At 53.9% G+C, this 19,054-nt stretch overlaps 2 protein-coding genes across 3 annotated transcripts in view; one reads left to right on the top strand and one right to left on the bottom strand.

Annotated features, from left to right (window-relative positions):
* Nucleotides 1–19,054, bottom strand: part of FCF1 (FCF1 rRNA-processing protein) — a 239,062-nt gene that overhangs the window by 112,981 nt on the left and 107,027 nt on the right. The gene's annotated exons all lie outside the window — the stretch shown is intronic.
* The window catches only part of LTBP2 (latent transforming growth factor beta binding protein 2), a 101,619-nt gene that overhangs the window by 5,347 nt on the left and 77,218 nt on the right, over nucleotides 1–19,054 (top strand). For both annotated transcript variants that reach the window (XM_081227556.1, XM_081227555.1), the window contains exons 2-3: nucleotides 2,347–2,417; nucleotides 15,279–15,525. In XM_081227556.1, coding sequence (XP_081083682.1) covers nucleotides 2,347–2,417; nucleotides 15,279–15,525 — 318 coding nt within the window. The remainder of the gene's footprint in view (nucleotides 1–2,346; nucleotides 2,418–15,278; nucleotides 15,526–19,054) is intronic.

Below are 19,054 nucleotides of genomic sequence, written 5' to 3'. Positions count from 1 at the left end.
TGAGTGGTGTGGCCTGAAAGGCTGGGCTTACATAATCTCTGAGTCGTATCTTCCAGAGACTCAGAGCCACTGAGTCATTGGCCCCAGCTAGTCAGGCTCATTTGCTCTCTCCAGCTAGCCAGAGCCCACGGAATGGTCATCTCCCATCGGGCACCTCCCTGAGCCTGTACCCAAGACTCTGGCTGGGCTCCTGTATCCCTCTCGAGTGCCCGCTTCACCGAGCCCTGCCCCCCTGCTTGGCAGCTTTGATTCTGACCAGTTCTCACTGTGGCCCTGATGGCCTTGAGGGCTCTACCGTGGTCAGGCAGGGCATGCCAAGCTGCTCCCTTCCTACAGTCAGCTCCGTAGCCATTCTGAAGGCATCTAGGGTACCAGCAGGCTCAGGGGGCCTCCTTGAGCTGGTCTCCACACCATGACCTCTCAGCCTGGTAGGCCCCTCAGTCACAGACCCTAGTTTTTAGAAAACTCCCAGGGCATGCTGTCTGCTTCCTTCTCAAAGACCTCTCAGGCCTTTAAGAGGCCTTGTCACCACCAGAGGGGGTAATGGGTGGGTAGTCCCCCCTCCCACCAGGGCACACACTCAGAAGCCCTGGCTGTGAGGACCAGCCCCTTCCCCAGAACCCAGTGACTTGGGGAAGCGGCCTTCGGGAACCAGGAAGCCGATGAAGGCAGCGGTCCAGAGGGGCTTCGAGGTGGCTGAAATGGCACAGCCCTTGGCTGGGAGGACATTCTGGGGCCTCCCTGGGAGGCAGCTCCCCACAGCTTTGGGCCAAAGGGCCAGGAATGGGCCTCAGCTTTTTCAAGCTTCAGGAATTTATTTTGAATGTTTCATAAGGTTTCAAAAACCACACAAGCTTTGGGGGCCACACAAATGTCAAACAAACTCCTAAGTGGGACCAGATGCTCACCATGCCGGCCACGAAGGTCACAGGAATGGCCCCCTGGTCTGTCCTTCACCCCACTCTTGGGCTCCGTACCTCTGCTGCCCCGCTCACCCTGAGTTTCAGTGAGGGCTCAGTAGACAACTTCTGATGGTAATGATGGGGTCTGTGAAGCAGAGCCGGGCCCAGCCCGAGCTGAGAAGTCAGGGCCCCAGAGGTCTTCTCTAAATGGAGCCCTTCTCGGGAAGTCACCTCTGTCCGGGCATTTGGGTCTTTAGACTGACAGTCAGGGTGGGTGAAGGATACTGGTGCTGCAGGGGCCTCACTCAACACCTAAGGGCAGAGTTTGGGTGAGTTAGGTGAGTGGCCCTGGTGGCAACTGCTGGTCAGTGTCTCCTGCAGTTGTCTCGGTGCCAGCACCAAGCAGTAGCTGGGGGGAAGGACTATCTCCCACAAAGTAAGTTCCATCAGCCTGCCCAAATAAAAAGTGTGCTCACCATGCAGAGCAGCTTACCCCGAGTCCCTAGCCCCATCTTCCTACCAGCTTGCCACTTCCTCAGCTCCTCTTTTTTTTTTTTTTGGCCGTATGCGGGCCTCTCACTGTTGTGGCCTCTCCCGCCGCGGAGCACAGGCTCCGGACGCACAGACCCAGCAGCCATGGCTTACGGGCCCAGCCGCTCCGCGGCATGTGGGATCCTCCCAGACCGGGGCACAAACCCGTGTCCCCTGCATCGGCAGGCAGACTCTCAACCACTGCGCCACCAGGGAAGCCCCCTCAGCTCCTCTTAAAGAGAAATTATGGAGCTCCGGCTCCTTCAGTCCCAGCCAGTGCTCCGTCTGACCATGCACCAGCCTGCCAGAGGGCTAAGGCTCCTCCCAGTGTGCATGTGTTGGCAGGTGATGCATATGTATGTCCTTAAGGCTGTTTTGGGTGTGTTTTCCAGCTTCCTTTGGATTATCAGCATTTGTTGGCTAGGGCCATGGTGATAATTTTTTGGTGAGAGGCCATGTGGAGTTGGAGCGTGACTTAGAGTTGGGTCAACTGAGGTTTGAATCTGGCTCTGGCATTTACTTATTGTTTAGTCTTGGAAAGTGACTGAGCCACTCTGAACTTGCTTTTTGATCATCTTCGTGATCCCTGTGCCAGTGTGTCAGGGGCTATATATCCTATCTCATTTAATCCTCACAACATTAAGCAGGTATTATTATCTCCATTGTACAGATGAAAAGAATGAGGCTTCCCAAGCTCATGCAGAGAATGGCAGAGTCAGGATTCAATCTTAGATGTGAAGGATCCCAAAGCGCCCTCCCATGGGCCATGCGGCCTCTCTAGAGAAGGGGGACAGTGCCTGGCCTGGCAGAGTTCCCCCAGGCCCTGCCTATAGAGGGTGGGACCATCACAAGGGCTCTGTGAATAGTCCCACTCTGAGCACCCTATGCTGACCCTGTTTTGGTGACCCCGCAGGAGGAATGTCTGCGGGGGACAGTGCTGCCCAGGATGGACAACAGCAAACAGTACCAACCACTGTATCAAACGTGAGTGCCTCCACCGCATCCACCCTCTCCCTCTCTCTTCCTTGAACTGGGCGGGGCATGGGGACTCCAGAACCTGTGCGGGGAGCACAAGTGTCTTCCCCAATCTGCCTCCTGAGCAGGTAGCCCCTCTCCAGAGGGGAGGCAGTGGAAGAGAGGAGATTGAAAAATGCCTCCAGGGCATTCCCTGGTGGTCTGGTGGTTAGGACTGGTGATTTCATTGCCAAGGGCCTGGGTTCAATCCCTGGTTGGGGAACTAAGATCCCACAAGCTGCATGGCTTGGAGGAAAAAAAAAAAGGCTCCAACTGAAGATGACTTTTCAAATAAAATCCCCGCTCTTGTTTGTAAAGCTTCCTATATTCCCCACCTGCTGCTCCACTGTGTTGGGGCTCCTCCCCAACTTGCCCTGTGGTGCTCACATACCCCTGTGGTCTGCGGAACACACCTGGCCCCAGAGCCTCTGCATCGCACATTCCTGGGGGGACCACTCCCAGCGCCGTGCTAGGGGAATCCACCTCTGCTCTGGCCCCTGGCAGGCATCCTACCAGGACGGTCAGGTGAGGCTTTGATACTGTGTCTGTAGCAGTCTTCCTTTGGACCACTCTAAAGCCTGGCAGGCTGGCCCAGATGAGAAAAAGAGGGTAGTCATCTTAGTTATGTGGAGACCAAGGAGTGAGGTAGGAAGAGCATGGCTCTGTGCCTTAGCCTCCACTGATGGTGCCCTCGGAGGGGCGGCAGCAACGCGAGAGCCAGTAGCTATGCAGCGCTCGCTCTGTGCAAGACTCACTTCACACGTCCTGTGCGGCGGGGAGAGCCACTCACCTTTTGGCAGGTGAGGAAACTGGGGCACAGACGAGTCACGTGCTCAAGGTCACATGGCCTGGAAATGGCAGGATTTGAACTCAGGTAACCTGACTCTAGGGTCCCTCTTCTTAGTCTCCACACTCGGCTGCCAGACATCTTACCTCATCTTTCTGGACCTCACTTTCTGCATCTGTGACCTGGGGATGGCCGTGGACGACTGTTTCCTTTTTTACTCCTCCTCTACCTCCTCCTCCTACTACCACCATCACCTCTACCATCACCACTACCACTACTACTACTACTACCACCATTACTACTGCTACCACCATCACCACTACCACTACTACTACTACTACCATCACTACTACTACCGCTGCTGCAGCTGCTACTACCACCATTACTACTACTACCACCATTACTACTACTACTACCACCATCACCACTACCACTACTACTACTACTACCATCACTACAACTACAGCTGCTGCAGCTGCTACTGCCACCACTACCACCATTACTACTATTACTACCACCATCACCACTACCACTACTACTACTACCTCTACTACCATCATTACTACTACAGCTGCTGCTGCTGCTACCACTACTACCACCGTTACTACTGCTACCACCATTACTACTATAACAACGACTCCTACTACTACTAGCTAACAGCCGAGGATTTACTATATGCCCAACGCTGTGCTAAGCTCTTCACATACATCATCTCAGTTGTCTCCCAATCCTATAACATGAGTACTTACTGATCATCTATCCTACTTATAGTCGAGGAAACTGAGGCTCAGTTTGGTTAGGAAATGTGCCCGAGGAGAGAGTAGTGCTCCGAGTCCTGGAGCTGAGGCCTGGGGTGGGATTTGGGGCTGGAGATGAAGAAAAGATCCCATAAGTTCTGTTGAGCTTAGCAGAGAGTGCTACTGAGGTTTGAGTTGAAGTTGGGGAGGGTGGCTTCAGGGCGGTGGGCTGCTCCACAGCTGCCCGAGGGGCCTCGGCATGGGCCTCGCTCTGGCCCTTCAGCCCTGAAGGTTCTCAGTTTCCTAACTTTCTCATGACTTTCCAGCGTCATTCTCTGCCAATCTGGAGTTTCAACACTGGAAACTCGAGGTTGGGTGAGTCTGCAGATTGTCAGCATTGACGTGTGTGTGCACCCTCGTGCCCTGATCAGGGGGTGCTGCTCCAGCCTGCTGTCAGTATCCACTCCACCCTGGGGGGCCTCAGCCCCATTGTTTCTCTCCCCGGCCCTCCGCTGCTCCCCTGGTCATACCTGTGACCCTAGCACACAGGCTGGCAGCGCTCCTGGAGGAATTGCCACTGGGCGTTAGCCTTTTCCACACGAAGTTGGCTTGCCCACTGAAGGTCTGTGTGCTAATTAGCTGGGCCCAGCGCTGTTTTCTTGTTGCTATTTTGCTGCTAATGAGCCTGATGAGAACCACGTGGGCAGTGGGGTGTGTTGGCCCTGGGTGGCTAGGTCCAGAGCTCTGTCAAATATGGGGCTCTTGGTTCCTCGCCCTGTCAGCTGACTCTCCTGCTTCCCCTGTGGTTTGCGTCTCCCTGTCCCCTCCCCACAGCTGCCCTTCTGGCTGGAGCAGAGGCTCCCAATGCCGGGGAATGCTCATGACTCTGGCCTAGTGGTTTCCCACATGTGGGGTGCCTCTCCTGGCCTGGCCGCAGGGGGTGGTGACAGGGAGGGGTGTGTGACATCCTCCCAACTGCCAAGAGCAGAGTCTAGTCCCAGAACAGTGTGGGGACTCAATCCATCCCCTGGTCTCTCCCAGATATCTGTAGGCCCAACCCACTGCCCCTGCATAGCGAGTGATGGCCTTTGTCCCCTGGACCACCCCCGACTCCCACTTGCCCCCTCTCACAGACTCCTAGGTTGCTGTAACATACCAGCCATCTCCTTGGAAGGCCCCTTTCTTCATCCCTGTCCAGTCACTGGACCCTGGGGACCCACTGTGTCTGCAGGTGTCCACTGCTAGAAGCCCAGCTGCTCTCTGCACCCTGGAGGGGTCTGGAGCTGTGCCCCCATCTCCTCCTCTGGTCTTGGTATCTGCCTTTCCTTCTGTGGCTTTGTCAGCTCTGCCACACAATTTGTGTGTTTATGTATTTGTGGAGGCAGCTGACTAGGGCCTGCCAGCCCGCTCAGCTGAGGGGAAGCAATGTAGGGTGTAGGGTGCTGGGTTCCTGTTTACAGTTAGGGCTTTTGGAAGACTGTCCAGTCTTCCCAGACTGGCTCGACCCAATGCACACACAGCCTTTGGGAGACTTCTGAAGGCTCACACTGGGGAAGAAGATTTGAAGAAATCTTTGGCTTCTCATTTTATCTCAGCTTAGATGCATGGGGGCTGGGGCTGTTCTGGGGAGAAGGCTATTGAGGAGGGGGCTAGGTGGATTACCATCTTCCCCTCCACCCCAGCAGTAAGGCTCCAAGTTAAGAGCATGTGCTTTAGATTCTGGTGCCAGATTCAAGGAGTCATGGATTTGAATCCCAGCTCTGTGTCCTCAGGCAAGTGCCTGGCCCTCTTCCAGCCATAGCGCCTCACCTGTTAAGTGGGTATAACAATCTTTATAGAGCTGTTTTTGAGAATTAATAATAATAACACACTGTAGCTCTTACAGTGTGTTCTGTGTGTTCTGTGCGTCAGAACTTTATTATTAATTTTTCATCCTCACAACAACCCCGTAAACTAGATTTGATCTTTATCCCCATTTACAGATGAGGTTAACTATTTGTCCAAGTCATGCAGCTGGCAATCAGTAGAGCCTGGGTGTGAATCCAGGTAGCCTGTTCCAGAGGATAGGGCTTAACACCGTGCTCCTGGGAAACGAGCACGTGTGTGTAGAGAGCCTGGAACATGGTAAGTTTAGTTGTTATTTTAACCTAGATCCAGGAGGCTGTGCTGCCTGCCTGGGTTTAAATGCCGACTCCATCACTTAGCTACAGGACACTGGGCAAGATGCTTAAGCTTTCTGTGCCTCAGTTTCTTTTCCTGTGAAATATGACTAATATTAGTCCCTGCCTCAGAGAATTCTAAGGAACAAATGAGATAACTTAGGGCAAGTGTTTAGTTCAAGGCCTGGCATATTCTGTATATCCTGTACATGTCTGGCCTTGATGTTGAGAGCAGGAACTGTGTCTAACAGCCCACAACATGCAGCACAGTGGCAAGTGTTCACTGGATACAAGGTAAAGGCTCAACAAGAATGTACTGAATAACACAGGGCCTTTCCCAGGCCTGTGCAGAGAAGTCCCCTTCTGCTGCCCCAGGTTCATCAGCCCTTTTGGAAAACTCCCCATGGTGCTCAGGAGACCCTGGAATGGCCTAGGCATTTGTGCTTGCCTTTTAGCCCCAAGCCTGTGTGTGCATGGAGCCATTAGAACCACATGCCTTCTGGGCCACATCTCAGTGCTGTGAAGACCCTCATCCCTCCTGATCTGGGCTTCTCCTGGGCTTCCCTGAGGGAGTTCCCCTGGCCCACCCATCCCAGCCCTGTAAATGACCCCATCCCAAAGGGCAAGACTATAGCCACTCAACTTTGGAGCCAGAATCCCCGAGTTCAAACCCTTGCTCCATCACTTACTAGCATGGTGATCTCAGGCACGTTGCTGGACTGCTCTAAGCCTCAGTTTCTCCGTATGTCAAATGAGGATCAGAATAGCACCTGTAGTAGTTATAAGAATCTACAGAGGAGATGTATGCAAAGAAATCGACCTCATGATGGTAAGTGCTGAACGAATGTTGAGGAAAAGGGTCAGGGCAGGGGTGGGATTTGCAGGTTCTTTACTGACTGGTTAGGAGCTGCCAGGAGCCAGAGGCTTGAGTCTACATATGGCTCATCTCTGGATGAACCATCCGATGAAACTCAGTAGTTGGTGGGAGTGGTGGAGAGGAAAGTGGAAGGTGTTAAGGGGAATAATCACATGACTTCAGTGGAGACCCAACTAACATGAAGGGTACAGACCTAGCAAGAGACACTGCCCATCTCTCCCCTGACCATGTAGAGGTAGCTTAGATCTTCTTGGTAAGCAGGTGTATGCCCCCAAGGCTTTTTGCTTAAAGGAGTATTTAGGAGATGCTTTTATCCAGGGGGTCCTGAAGCCAGGGGCTGTATCCTGTTGATACCAGCAGAGTGCCTACTTGATACATGTTTGTTAAAGGACTGAGTGGGTGAATGACTTCACAGGTGACCTGGAGGTTTTCTTCTGCCATCCCCAGCTGCCTCTTTTCACCTCCTTGGTTGGCTTCTCCTTTTCTACCTAACATCTTTTTTTTCTTTTTAAAGCCAAGTTCTTTTTTTTTTAATTTAATTTATTTATTTACTTACTTACTTACTTACTTACTTATTTTTGGCTGTGTTGGGTCTTCATTTCTGTGCGTGGGCTTTCTCTAGTTGCGGCGAGCGGGGGCCACTCTTCATCGCAGTGCACGGGCCTCTCACTGTCGCGGCCTCTCTTGTTGTGGAGCACAAGCTCCAGATGCGCAGGCTCAGCAGTTGTGGCTCATGGGCCTAGTTGCTCTGTGGCATCTGGGATCTTCCCAGACCAGGGCTCGAACCCGTGTCCCCTGCATTGGCAGGCAGATTCTCAACCACTGCGCCACCAGGGAAGCCCTCTACCTACCATCTTGATGTTGGGCTGCCTCAGGACTTTCCCCAGACCTTCTAAATCCCCCACACAAAGAGGGGGCCATATGAAGCAAGCATAGCATTAATCGCCCCCCTCCCCCGCATTATTGAGTACCAGTAGACACTGTGCCAGACAATTAACACACAACAATAAGAGTGGCAATGCTCACTCTGTGCCAGGGACCACGCTAAACCCTTCAACTCCCTTCACCCTGTGAGTGGCCATTGTATCACTCTCTGTCCTGGCCCCCTCCTGTGTCCCTGGCTGCTGCTTCTCCTCTACCCAGCTACTAAACACTGGGTTTCCCAGGACCGAATTATGGGTCCTCTTCTTTTCTTTCTCACTGCAATGCTCCTGGAATGATCTAATACATTCCCATGGATGTAAACATCGTCTCTGGGCTGATGACACTCAGATTTATATACCTTTTCAGCCAGACCTCTCCTCCAACCTCCAGGCTCCTTTCGTCCCGCCGCCTCCTCGACATCTGCTCTTGATGCCTCCCAGCCACCCCCACCCCAACTTGTCCCAAGCGAGCGCATCGTTTCCCTCCCTCTGGAGCCAATATCCCTGCCCAGGTCTTACCCATCCTGTCAGAGGCATCTCCATCTATGTGAATGCTTAAGCCAGACTATTCAGGACACCTCCTCTTGCTCAGGCTTCTATCCAGTCCATCCCTGAGCCCTGTTTGCTTTACTTCCTAAATCTCTTGAGAGCCTGTTTGCTTCCCATCCCCCCGCCACCCCCCCACCCCCCGCCACCGGCTGCTTCTCTAGTCCCGGGCACCAGCACGCTCTCCTGGGTGACTGCTGCAGCTGGCTAACTGCTCCCACTGTCCCCCTTACTCTCCAGTTCTTTCTCTGTAAATTAGATCATAGCCTATCCCTATTGAAACCTTCCTGTGGCGGTGTGTCCAGCCTCGTCTGTCAGCCCCTCACTCACCAGATCCAGCCTGGGTTCCTGGAATGTGCTGCCCCCAGGCTGTTGCACATGCTGCTCTCTCTGTTTGCTTTTCCTGTCTCTTTATGTGGCTGCTCCCTGTCTTCGTTTCCAGCTCCCCCTAGCCACTCTGTCTAGAGCTGCCCCCAGCAGCCTTGTTGTTCTGGATCCCAGCCCCTGTATTGTTTCTTTCACCATTCATATCCCAATTTCTCTTCCTCTGCTTGTTTTTTTGCTTGTTTTATGAATTTCTCTAAGTTGGAGGCTCCATGAAGAAAAAGACACTGTCTGTCTTGCTTACCATCCTAAGCAAACAGTAAATGTTGGACGCACGACCACTTTCTAGACGCTGAGACTCTCAGAGGTGAAGGAACTTGCCTGAGGTCGTGGGGTTGGAATTCAAATGCAGGTCTCTTTGACTATGAGGCTGCTCTTTCCTCCACAATTCTGCCCCCCACCCCCCCACCCCACCCCCCGCCTTTATTGAGTTGTAAATGGGAATGGTGTATTCCTTCCCTCTCAACCTTCATGGGTCCTGGGCACGGAGCTGGTGTGGCTGCAGAAGGGCTTGGATGGCTCCATGTCAGCCGCCACAGAACTGTCTTCCATGCCCTGGAGCTGCTCCCCTGGAAAAGGCTGGGTCCCCCGGCTTGTCCCTGATGGGGGCTGCTCCAGGACCCCATCTTCTCTCATCTCCCCAGCCTCTCTGGCACTGAGGGCTTTAAATCCCTGCCTCCTCCCAGACAAAGCCCTCAGTGCTGTGACGGGGATGGACAGGTGACTCATCTGCTCTAGGGCAGGAGCTAGAGGCAAACCCAGGCCTCTGCCCTGGGCCACGAGCCCTGCCCAGTGGTCCCCTCCTCATGCCTGCTGGAGCCGGTGGGAATTGGGGCTGCTCTCTGCCCCAGCCCCTGGCCCCCACTGGCCCAGTATCTTGGTGTTTGTTAATGCAATTAGCAGGGCGGTCCATGCTGAGGGGCTGGGGCCAAGGTCTGACTCACCACCCTCCTTCCTCCCCTCCGGCCGCCAAACGGTAGAGGCCCTCTCGGCCTGCCAGACGGCGTCTGCAGAGCGTGCTCAAGGGGCCAAGAACGGCATCTTTCTCTCATTAAAGGCTTTTATGTGAACACAACTGCTATTTTGGAGCAGGGCGCTTGGCTGGCCCCTGAGCCCCAGTGCTGTTTCCAGCCATCCTGAGCTGCGACCCCAGCACAGCTGTGGTGGGAATGGGCCGAATCCTTGAGGACCTGACTTCTCCCACAGCCTGGGGGCTCGGGGCTGAGGTCGGGGCTTGGGGGACACAGCCCCTGGGCAGAGCTTGGGTGTGCAGAGGATGAGTCCTTGGTGGATTCTGAGGGTGTGTGACGGCCAGTGAGGGATTTCCTGGCCTCGGGGAGCTCTGACATCAGGGTCCCCTTTCTGTGGAAACTAAAGGTCAAGGCTGTGGAGAAACAGCTCGGGGTCACAGGTAGACCCCCAGTTAAGTGAATTCCAAGGGTAAACTGAGGCCTCCAGGTAGGGGTCTAAGGTGAGGGGGGTGCCCAGGGAAGGGCAACACTGAGGGTGGTAGGTGACTGTCCTGCCTAGAAAGGCCTCTGGGTGTGGAAGGGACAGGGCCCCATCCTGAGGGAGGGATCAGGTACTCAGTGGGGAGGTCCTTAGTGTCCCACTGACACAGAGTTTAGGAAAGATGGAGCTTTAATCTGAGGAGGAGCTGAGCCTCAGGTATGGGGGTGCTGGGCCCAGAGTCTAATCTGGAAGGTAGGTTCATCTCGCAGACAGGAGGGCCTGGTACTGGAGGCCTCAGAGGAGGGCGCAGGCTTAAGGGGCCCACCCTAAAGTCGGTGCCTCACTTAATGGAATTGACGGAGGGAGAAGGCATCTCTAGATCCCAGGAGAGAGAGCTGATGACAAAAGCCCTACCTGGCTGGGGTGGAAGGAGGTAGAGAGGGGACGGGCTGTACTTAACGCCTGAAGAGCAGCCCTGCCTCTGCACCACAGTGCTTGGGGCGTCTCTCTAACCAGGGCCCGCCTTGTCATTGCCTTTTCCTGGGAAAAAGGTCAAGGCAGAGAAGTTCAGAAGCCCTCTTGCTTCTGCCACTAGGTGTGTGGTTCTTCTGTTTTTTAACTTAGCATTGATGTCCAATACAACTTTCTGTGGAAACTTTCTGTGGAAATGTTTGATATCTTGCCATCCAACAGGGTAGCCATGAGCCACATGTGGCTATTGAGCCCTTGAAATGTGTCTAGTGCAACTGAGGAACTGAATTTTAAATTTTATTTAATCAATTTCCATTTCAACAGCCATGTATCACTCATGGCTACAGCATTAGACAGCACTGGACAGCACAGCTTTAGAGAGTACAAAGTACTTGCATGATCTCTGTTGAGACTCACACAACTCTTTGAGGCAGGAATTGTCAGACCCATTTTATGGATGAGACAGCTGAGGCACTGGTTGAGGCGTCGACGCGCCCAAGGTCACGCAGCTGGGATGTGGCTGAGCGGGGTGGGGGTGGGGGTCAACCCAAATCTTTCTGACTCCCGACCCCATGTTCTTTTTGCTACCAAGTCTCTGGTCACAAGGGCTCTGAGTGGATGGTAGGAGCAGCAGCCTGCACGGTGGGCGCTGTTTCCAGACTCTCCCCCAGGCCTGCCCATTCTGCATTTGGTCTCCTCCCAAAGGCAGGGGTTTTGTTTGGAAAATCTGAGCAAACCTCTGCTTGACTGTTTTGGAGGAGAGTGAAGGTAGAAGGGGCACAGCCAGGAGTGGGGGGTTGGGGAGAACGATGCCTTCTATTTCTTGTTTCACAGTAATTTCGGGAGTTTTCTCTTTATTCCCCTCTCTTTTGGCATACTGCTACCTACCCAGAGCTGAACTCCCGAAGCTGAAACTTTCCACATGTCCAATCCTCAGTGAGAAGGAGACTGCCAGGGGAGTGTGGAGAAGCCAGGGTTCAGGTGGGGCCCAAATTATGAATGGCTAAAGGCTGGCATTGGTGAGCAGGCACAGGGAGGCTGGGGGCAGCGTCACCTTCGGGCTCTGAGATGCCAGCCCCTGACAGGGAGGGGCTGGGTGTGTCCTCGACGGCTAAACATGGACCTTGGGGCATCATGCTTGATAACCTCTCACCGATCATCAATCACCGAAGACTCATTAAAGCCATATACCCCATCCTGTGTTGATTTCTCAAGTATAAGCCATGACCTCTGCCCTTGTGGGAAAATGGGAGGAATGAGACTCCAAGAACAAAACATGAAGACCGCCCAGCCTGCCACGGTTGGGAATTTTCTCTCTTAAAATTCCCACAGCACTGCATGAAGTTGCCTCTCCGGGGTGCCTTGGCATTTCCTTCCTTGCTTTATGCAATAGCCCCTGCCATGGGGCGATTCTGCGATGGCTGACCCCCTTTCTGAGACTTCAGTTCTGAAATCTGTGCTCATCTGACTTAGGACTATTTTGCTTCAGTTTCCTTTAAACAAAAGGCACATGACCACTATCGCCCCCCTCCTTCCCGGAGGGTTCCAAACTTTTGGATTTCACGCACCAGTAAATATCCCCAAACATCTTAGGTACCAAAGTACAATAGCCAGCTTTTCCTTTTGCTAAGTGAGGATATTAGAAAAACAGACTACCATTTGCCGTCACCTTTAATTTTAAAAGAACATTTTAACACCAAAAAAGTAATAAAATAATAATCTCAAAATAAAAAACACTTTTTAAGTGGGAAAAAATAACATCACAGGAAACACAGAAAACTGTTTTTATTTTTCTTGTTTCACGGCAGACCAGTAAACACTGTCCTTAAGAATGGCGCCTTTCATAGATAGGCACTTGGAGCCACCATTTGGGGCCATTTGCGGGGTGGCTTTTGGGGGAGTGGAGAGAGAGGAGAGGAGTTTATGCTCCAATCCCATAATGCAGATGCTTGGCTCAGAACAAAACGCTTGAACACTGTAGTGAGGAAATCACTTCCTGCTGAGACTTATGAAGACAACTCAGAGGAGGATACAAATGAAGTTGGTGAGAGCTGGCTCTGAAAACCCAGCACTTGGAGGACCTTTCTTAGCAGATCTGGCCTCTGTGCAATTTCATAAACGATTGGTCCAGAAGGTTATCTTCCCAAACGGGTTTATTTCTGCCAACAAGTCTGGCTGGTTTGGAAGCCTTTTAGAACTTTTATCAACCGCAATATTACATGCATGTGTAAATGCCAATTTTATAGTTTCCCCCCAAACACCCACTTTCTGTGAGCTGTTCATCATACCAACCAAAGTCTGCCAACCCTTGTCTTCACTGAGGACCTAAGTGCCTGGGGGCAAGGGGCTTCCATGATTCTGAGAACCCCCCCACCTGGCAGAGCTTCCTCCACCCAGGGACCAGCCTTGTTGTCTTTGTACCCACCGGCACCCAGTCTGAAGGAGGGAGGATGCTCACTAAATGTTTGCGGATGTATGGGCGAATAAGGCAGAACCAGAAGTAAGCGAGTCTCAGGAAGACATGGGCTCGGCTTGCAGGATTTGGGGCCTTGGGTTTCTAGACAGAGAAAGATCTTACTGTTGAAGTCGAGGATGGGCCATCCTTGGGGCCCAGGAGGGGAAGGACAGAAGCAAAACTGGTTTTGAAGGCTGTCTTAAGGGCAGGGACCACCCACGCAGAGGTAGAAGAGACACCGGAGACTGGGAGGGGCTGTGTGACCTTCCCCTCACCCACGCCAGGCTTTGCTGGCAGAGAGCTGTGGATCTGAGAGGCTAAGAGTGATGTAGCATCTGTGGTCCACATGGGAAACCACTCAGGCCCTCCCTTTCTACTCCCTCCCTAAAATAAACCAGGGCTGACACCTGTCCTGGGCAAACCTGCTTCCCCACTGTTCGCTGGCCCTGGTTTGGCTACAGGGCTGGCCCCAGCAGACCGTGTCTCTGGTGGTGGTGGTGACAGTGGCCTGGCGTGTGGTCAGGTGGGGGCTGACTCTGCTTGGGCAGGTGGTGTGGCAGCCAGGTGATAGGCCAAAATCCTGCCAAGGTGGCAGTTTGTGTTTGGGGAAGTGCTCAGGTTTACAATTCTCTCACACAGTCTGCTTACCTGGAGGCCTGGGGCTGCCAGGAAGGGATGCCCAAGCACTGTGGAAAATGCTCTAGCCTCAGGTTCTAGCTCATGGTTGGAATCCTGCAGCGAGACCTATGATTTCCCCTCTCCCCTGAGTAGACAGGCAGCCCTTGTTTGACACGATGCCCAATCTACTCATCCTTGCTGTCTCTGGTCAGCATCACCACCTCCAGGAAGCCTTCCCTGACTTTCCCTTTCTTGCCTCAGCCTGGGTTAGAGGCTCTGGCTGACACTTATCACATTACATATGTCCTGGCTTCCATGTGAAACAGGATACTCCTTGAGAGAGGGATCTTCTTTAGGATCCCTAAAGAGGCTAGAGGGATCCACTAGCCTCACACCTAGTGAGTGCTCGGTTAATGTTCACTGAATGAATTCAGGAGCTGGTAAACATCCTCCCTCAATCTAAGATTGACTGTATGGGCTTTGGAGAGAGATGTGTTTGAGGGTCTGTGGTCTCCACCACCAGAGCCAACCTGGGACATGCAGCTTCCCAGGCCAAGGGTGCATTCGGTGGCTGACTTGAAGCCAACAGATCCCTTTAGTTTCGTCATCACCTCCAGGCCAAGGTTTAGAGATGGTTCAGCCCTGCTGGGAGGGGGTGGGGTGGAAAGAGCTTGGGCTTTTCCATCAAACAGACCTGGATTGGATCCTCCATCCACCATTGCCTAGCTAGGTGACCTCAGGCACATCTTTTAACCTCTCCGAGCTTCAGAGTCATTATTTGTAAAATGAGAATCATAATCACACTTGCTGTATAGGATTGTTTTAAGCTTAAGTGAGACAGTGTAGGCAGAGCACAGTTCCTCGCATGTTGTGGCACTGAACAGATAGTAGCTGCCATAATAAAAATAATATTGACTGTGTCATTGTTAGGCATACGCTAGGAGTTAAGGAGGCAGAGAGATGTAAGGACCAGTCGCTGCACTTGAGGGTGCTGACCGTATTAGTTAGGGAGCTGAGACACAGACATAACAAACCCATCACACTGACGGTGGCCTATAAGGCCTGAGTGCTGTGCAAGATGAGCACTCGTCCTAGCTGTTCAGAGGAAGGTGCAGTGGCTGGAGGCGGGTCATCAGGGATGGGGAGGGGGCCTGGAGGGAACAATAACACTTAGGTATGTGGAGAGGAAAGGGGAACAGCTCCAGGGAGGGGAAGCAGCACCCACAAAGGCAGAGAGAAGAGGAAGCCCCACCAGCAGGCCAGGTCCCCAGATGGACAGACAGCAAAAAGGGAGCATTTAAGTATATGTACAGCCCAATGTTGGGGGTTCTGCCGGGGGTGCTGGTGCGACGGGTCACCCGGTCTTTGATGGGTTGTCCGACGCTGACAGGCGCCCCTCACCCTCTCTCCCTGTCTCTCCAGCCGTGTGCCAGCCGCCCTGCCAGAACAGGGGCTCCTGCAGCCGGCCCCAGCTCTGCGTGTGCCGCTCCGGCTTCCGCGGAGCCCACTGTGAAGAGGTCATTCCTGAGGAGGAATTCGACCCCCAGAACTCCAGGCCGGCACCCCGACGCTCAGCCGAGGGGTCTCCCAACCTGCGCAGGAGCAGCGCGGCCAGAGAAAGCACCACAGCCAGAGCGCGGCCACCAGCACCACAGCCGCCGCTGGCCAGGTGAGTCCCCTCCTCAGTGGGGCCTCCGGTCTGGGGGCGCAGCCTCTCTGGAGGGGCTTCCTCCTTCGGCCCGTTTGGTGAAGACCCTGGTGGAGAAGGCCAGAGAGTCCTCCTTTCCCTTCTCCTGCTCCACCAGAGGGCCGGCGAGCAGGGCAGCAGGTACGGGGGTGACACAGGCTCTGGCAGGGTGCACAGGGGAGGTGGGAGGGGAAATCTTTACTCTCCAGGCCCCAGGGAGAGAGCTGAGGAGGGCACATCCCCGGGACCAGGCTCTCTTGTTTCGAATCCTGGTGTTGCCACTTCCTAGGTGGGCGACCTTGGGCAAGTTACTTATCTCTCTGATTCCTCATCGGTAAGTTGGGGAAAATGATGATAGTCATAATCATGGTATTGTAAGGGTTAAGTTAGTTTGTATGAGGGAAATGCTTAGAACAGTGCCTGGCACATAGTAAACTCTATAAATGTTTGTCCTCCGCCTCCCCCTTCTCTGCCTGTGGTCCCGGTGATGCAGGAAGGACTCCTCTGCCAGAAAAAGCCCCTTCAGTTCAGTCACCACCAGTGCTAACCTGTCTCCTCGGAGGGGCAGCTGGAGCATGTAGGGGGAGCGAGAAGATTAAAAACTGGGAAAGGGTGTGTTCATGGGCAGCATTCCCTGGCCTGCTTGCCAGCCAACCTGGCTAGACATTTCCTAGCTCAGGACAGGAAATCTGAACTTTGTAAACTGGTCCATTTCTGGGGGCTGTGTTTTCTTTTTGGTTTTTCAGGTTACTTTTTCCATTCCCTTCCTACTTAGGAAGTTCTTTCTGAAATGTTTGAACCTTGTCTTGCTGAACTCAGGGAAAAAAGGTTTTGCCCTCCCAGAGGACGCTGGGAGAATCAGGGAGAAGAGGATGACCTCGAGGCCAGGTCCCTAGGGGGGAAAGCTCAGGAGAGAAAGGAAAGGAGTTCAAGGTTGTCCAGCAACTCTGAAGGGGGAGGGGCAATGGGGGCCGGGGCAGACCAGGGTCTTGGTAAGGGGGTTTCCAGGGTCCTGGCCACCCAAACAAGCAGGTGGTTTCCGAGAGCAGCCAGGAGCAGAAAGAGCAGAAGGGTGAACTTGGGTCAGGCCTAGGGAGTCCCAAAGTTAAAACCAGAAGAGCCAAACTCTTCTGGATGCTGGGGCAGAGATGGGGGGCAGAGCTAAGGGCCAGGTGGACAATGTAGGGGGCAGGGTGAACTGCCTGGGATTGGCTGTGACCAGTTGGGCAGGGCCTGAGCCTTGTTCTCATTGGTCCCGGCTCTGGGTCCAAGGTGGGCGGGCCTGGTGTGGAGGCACTTGGAGGAGCCCCAGAGGTCGCAGCTCCAGGGCCAGCCCCGGGGCAGGGTGGGAGCAGCGTCCTTCTGGCCTGGCTTTCCCCCTGCAAGCTCTTTTTTTGGCTTGTGGGATCCATTCGTTTTATAGGGCATTTATCCCCTGTGTGCGTGTGCGAGTGAGTGTTGGGGGTGGTTGCTTGGCAGGTCATTCTGTTCCTTGTACCCTTGAGTCAGAACTCTATCCCGCTTCTATTTTTCAAGGCCCAGTCCCGCTTCCTCCAAAAAGCACCTACTCCCTCATATATCCGCCAGGCTCTGACCCCCTGCAGCACACACGTGGCACACACATCGCCGTGAGTCTGCGCCCTGAGTCTGCAATCAGACGGAGTGGCCTGCGCCCTGGAAGGCAGCGCCTCCGTCTCACACTGGATTTCCCCACAGTGCCTCCTGCAGTCCCAGCTTGCAGGAAGTGCTCAATCTGCATTGCTTTCTGTCACTCGCTCCCAACGGAAGACTTACCTAACCAAGGACCCATTTGGCCCTGAACCCTCACCCTGCCCTGGAAGCAAGGGCACCACCCGCAGTGGTGCTCAGAGTGCGGGGGGCGGGAGGCTCCGTGCTTCCCCAGTGTCACGCTTTTCACTCTGCCTCGGGGCATTCTGTGCATTTGCTCACTGGACCAAGAGCTCCCTGTGAGCAGGGACTACAGTGTCCTCCTCTTTCATGAACGTGTCCCTGGGACCTAATACCACACCTGGTACCCTGTAGGTGCTCAGTCAACACAAGTTGAATGAAGAAATGGACGAGGCTCGATGCTGGGCGGGGAGGAGGCTGGGAGGGAAGGAGGACCAGCTCCGTGAGGCTTCGGTCCCCCGACGAACGTGTGCGAGAGGCAGGGGAGGATGAAGGCCTGGGGTGAGGTCTCTGGCCCACAGCAGGGCTGTCCTTTTTGAGCTTCACAGGCTCCCTGGCCAGGGGCTACTGTGATGTTTTTAATGAGCTGCAACCTCCAGGCCAGCCCAGTCTCTCTCTCTCCATGTCTCTCTCTCTCTCTCTCTCTCTCTGCCTTGGCGTGTCAATGCCATGAAATCTGGGAAAGTCCGAGCGGCCCACTGTTGGCCCAGCTGTGTTTTGCTTTGGGAGGCCAAATCCCACTTGCCTGGTGGTGTCAGACATTTCCTGTGAACTTGGCCAGCTTTCCCAAGCAGCCGCTGGACTCTCTCCTGATGGCAACTTGGACAGGCCCTTGGTGTCCAGATAAGGGAGTGACATAAATGGAGAGGGCATTCTTGGTGGGGGGAACGGTGCAAAATGTCCAGGGGGGAGAGACACTGCAGGGACTGGTGTTGGCCAGAGGCCACCTTCAGGAGAGCACTAGACAGAGGCCAAGAGACTTGTGTCTCAGAAGGAAGACGAGAGGGAGGGGTCAGGAGAGTCTCGGGCAGCAGGCAGCACGCCCTACAGAGAGCCAGACATGGATTGATGTTGTCCAGCTGCAGCCTGGACTGGCCGCGGGGGCCTGCAGACTCCCTCTGAGCCCGGGGTTCAGGCTTCTTCCCCAGGCTGGGCAGAGAACCTACCCCACCTGTGGAGCAAGACCTAGGCAGCTGGAAAGGGCCTTGAGAGATTGGGGGAGGAGGTGGTTACAACAGTTGAGGACCAGCAGGCCTTGGAAAACAGTGCTTTACACCGTGCTTCTCAGACTGAAACAGGCATGTGAATCACCCGGGAACGTGTTAACATGCAGCTTCTGATGTGGTAGGTCTGGGGTGAGCATCTCTAACGTGGTCTTCGGTGATGCTGGTGCTGCTGGTCCATGGACCACCCCTAGAGGAGTGAGGTTCTGAGCCTGGGCTTTGGATTCAGAGAATCCTGGAGTCCAATTCTGGATTTAACAGCTGTGTGACATCAGGCAAAATAGCCTAACATCTCTGAGTCAATAGTCTCCACCTGGTAGGATTGCAGAGAGGATGAAATGAGACCATTTGAGTAGAACACTTAGGGTGCCTGATATGGGTTAGTGCTCAGTACATGTTAGCCATTAGCAGGCTGGTTCTCTTTGCCATGAGGACTTGTGTGGCAAAAAGCAGACAGAAAACTGGGGTGCCTGTGTGTGTGTGTGTGTGTGTGTGTGTGCAGACCTGCTCTGGGGAGAAGTTAGAGCCCAGGCCCAGTCTCAGGGGTGGTGTGATCCAGCAGTAGCACCCATACTGGTTTTTGGCTGGCTTGGCTATTC

This window comes from Mesoplodon bidens, assembly GCF_964165515.1.
Source record: "Mesoplodon bidens genome assembly, chromosome: 3".
Taxonomy (NCBI): Eukaryota; Metazoa; Chordata; class Mammalia; order Artiodactyla; family Ziphiidae; genus Mesoplodon; species Mesoplodon bidens.
The sequence above is the reverse complement of the archived record's forward strand: the minus strand, read 5'-3'. Positions and strand labels throughout refer to the sequence as shown.